This window comes from Gavialis gangeticus, unplaced genomic scaffold, assembly GCF_001723915.1.
Source record: "Gavialis gangeticus isolate Ggan-Ray unplaced genomic scaffold, GavGan_comp1, whole genome shotgun sequence".
In the NCBI taxonomy this organism is placed as follows: Eukaryota; Metazoa; Chordata; order Crocodylia; family Gavialidae; genus Gavialis; species Gavialis gangeticus.
This window is the reverse complement of record NW_017729019.1, coordinates 14,786,126-14,789,305: the sequence shown is the minus strand read 5'-3', so window position 1 is coordinate 14,789,305 and position 3,180 is coordinate 14,786,126. Positions and strand designations below refer to the sequence as shown.

At 40.6% G+C, this 3,180-nt stretch overlaps 1 protein-coding gene across 1 annotated transcript in view; it reads right to left on the bottom strand.

Moving 5' to 3' along the window:
• RPS10 (ribosomal protein S10) overlaps nucleotides 1-2,526 on the bottom strand; it is a 7,322-nt gene extending 4,796 nt beyond the window's left edge. The window contains exons 1-2 of the mRNA XM_019514173.1: nucleotides 2,342-2,526; nucleotides 1,645-1,816 (exon numbers count right to left, since the gene is read on the bottom strand). Coding sequence (XP_019369718.1) covers nucleotides 1,645-1,816; nucleotides 2,342-2,491 — 322 coding nt within the window. The 5' untranslated portion in view covers nucleotides 2,492-2,526. The remainder of the gene's footprint in view (nucleotides 1-1,644; nucleotides 1,817-2,341) is intronic.
• Nucleotides 2,527-3,180: the final 654 nt, after the last annotated feature.

The following is a 3,180-nucleotide window of genomic DNA, read 5'->3' as shown; positions in this document are numbered from 1 at the left end:
TGTAGATTTCTTCATATTTGTCATATTTGTTTTGCTGCTGATGCGAAAGTTTTGGCCACTGCTGATCACAAAATATTGAAGGGAAGCAATGTGCAAAATGGAACGTCCTCGACACCACAAAATTTGTAAGTTGTATGTTCGCCAACACAGCAGCATCAATGGGCTCAACAAGATGTTTAAGACTGATCGTTTGCCAAGAACAAGTGCTGTCTTCCCAGCACACACTGAATCAGTGAGAGAAATACAAGACCTCAAATGAGGAATCAAGTTTGGGGGAATGTCTCATAAGCAATTTACAGCATACAAATAATACTACACATATCTGTGAGAGCATGAAACTAGGACCATTAAGAGAACGCAAAGTTAAAGCCAAGCAAACCTCTTAACAAGACAAATTATTCTGCCTAATAATCATCAGTACCCAAATAACATTACCTCTTCAGCAACTTACTTTGACTATTTAAAGGAAGCAATGAAGAGAGGATGACTAGTGCATGTAAAACCTTGCAGAAAACTAATATAATATGGAATGATTAGCATCTCCACAACCTTCACCTGTAACTTTTGAGGATGACAGTGTTCTAAATGGAAGTTTATCTTCCCAAGCCCAAGGAACAATAAGAGAAACAAGATTTATGCCTCCAAACCTTGATGATATGGACAAGTGTTAAGGGCCCCCCTTTGCTAAGAGTAGCAATGAACAGGTACTTTTAGAAAACAACTGGCTGTTGTCTTACTTTACTAAGTCACACTCTGAAAATAAAATTCTTTGAACCTGAAGGAAGAATATTATCCTCTACATGGCCCTTTGAGAAGGAGGCCAAGTTGGAAAACTGTGCAAACTAGATAAAAAGATATTAAATGCTATAGTGAACAGGATGCAGTTCTGACAGGGAATCATCTCAAATGCCTTCAGTTGGCATCACACAGTTACCTATTAGGACTGTTCAAATAACAAATTTGAGGTCAAAAGAGCCTGCAGTCATTGTTTAGCATGGTCTCCACTCTACCAAGTCAGACAACTTCCCTAAATTATTTCCTCTTTGAACCATGGCAACTTCAGGGAAAAAACAGCCCATCTTGATTTTAAAATTTCCACTGCAATAACTGTTAAGTTGTTCCACAAGTCACCCTCGCACTTAAAAAGACGATGGGTTTTGTTTCTGGCAAAAAAATGTAACGAGCTGCAGCTCATTAGACTTGGAGCAAGCAAATTCTGACTGCCCAAAGAGGTACTACTTTAGACAAGTCAAATCACTCCCTAACCTTCCCCCTGATCAGCTAAATTGATTCATCTCTTTAAGTGCCCCAAGAAAGCAATTTGGCTAATCCCTTAATCATTCTCATGGTTCTTTTCTGAACAGTCTTGATTTTTTCCAATGTCCTTCTTGAACTGTTGACACCAGAATTGCAAACAATATTTCAGTAGCAGTTAGGGCAGTATTAAACACAGAGGCAATGTAATCTCTCTATTCCTGAACACATTCAACAGCCCTTTGGTCACAGAGCGTGTGTTCAGCTAAGCATCTACCATGAAAGGAGTATGTCTAGCAAGCTGTACTCCGTTACACTGTTCTACCCTCTACCCCACAGATTTATCAGCCACCCAGCTATGCCATGGAAGTTGTCTTAATTTCTGCTTACCTTTGGGTCGTGGTCTGCCCGTCTCAGGGCGGCTGCGCCGCAGGGTTGCAGGCACAATCTCAGGGGGCAGATGGAGATAATCACGCAAGTACTGGATGCCCTCATTGGTCAGATACCAGTAGAAATGCCTCCAAGCAAACTGCTCCTTCACATAGCCACGAGATTTCAGCGACTAAAAGAGAAATACTCATTAGTCATTTTGCAGCTATCTAAAGGAGACTATGCAGCATTTGATCACAACCATCATTTAACATCTCCATTAAATACCAGCATAAAAACACCAGGCTATAACACTGCAGTAGCTCGCAGGGCACAAATGCAAGACTGAATACTAGAATAGCTCAAGTGTATTTATACAAGCTAAGCCATAGTATCATCCACATATTAACTACTCACATTGCATGAAAGATGGACTGAAAAGGCTAAAAAAGGAATGCGTTTCAGAAAGAGGACTATCAAACTGTATATTAAGCAATACAGCAACTTCCAACAGTTTGTGAATGACGGATGAAGTTAACAGAAGCACTATAACTTGGAAAAAGGGAAAAAAAAAATCCCCTGAAACGGCTGTTCCTTCAACACCAGAAGAAGTGCCAGCATTTACACTAATATATGACACAAGCTTCATGTAAGCTAGCTGTAACTTTTGTGCTGGCCCACAGTTCAGTATTAAATTTTACACCCATAATTCCCCTACCTGCATGGCTTTCATGACATGGAGATTGGGCACATTCTTGTCAGCCAGCTCTGGGTGCTTAGGCATGTGGACATCTTTCTTCGCCACCATCACCCCCTCCTTAAAAAGGAGTTCGTAGATGGCAATTCTGTTCTTTTTGGGCATCAACATCTGCAGAGAATACAATGATTAGTTTGATCTAACAAGATAGATGCTTTACTGCTAGTTTACTGTAAACAAGGTCTGTTTTTAAGCCACTCAATTCTACACTGGGCCTATAGCGTTTTGTTTGATAAGTTACTATCACCTTTACCAGACTGAAAGTTAAAGGAATCGTTACTGCACTTCACTGTCAAGATACATGTACATTACTATAGAGCTGATGCTCAAGTGCTCCAGTATCAAGACCTAACAAAAACAGAGCAACTCTGGAATCACGGTGTTCTATGACAACCGTCAGATAGTCTGATGCATGCTTCTGTTGACATTTTTGGCTCTTCTCAGCTCCTGCAAGCTTAACACAGAAACAAAAGGGAGGACAGAAGAGGTAAAGCTTCATTTTTTTCATAGATTGTAAGGGGCTGGACAGGACCTTGCAAGATCATCAGGTCCAGCCCCTGCACTAGGCAGAAAAGGCCATTTTAGTTCACCTGTGTTCTGTAACCCAACAGAGGGAAACAACTCCTATGGCTTTTATCAGTAGTAGACAACACCAAAACAAAGGCGTGCGTTAGAGCAATTACAGTCATTTTGTAGCAATATATACTGTGAACGTTAAACCCTGAAACAAGCTCCCAAGAAGTGCTCCTGACATAACCCATCCTTCCCACCGTATTAGACAAAGCAATTCTTTAAAAAAT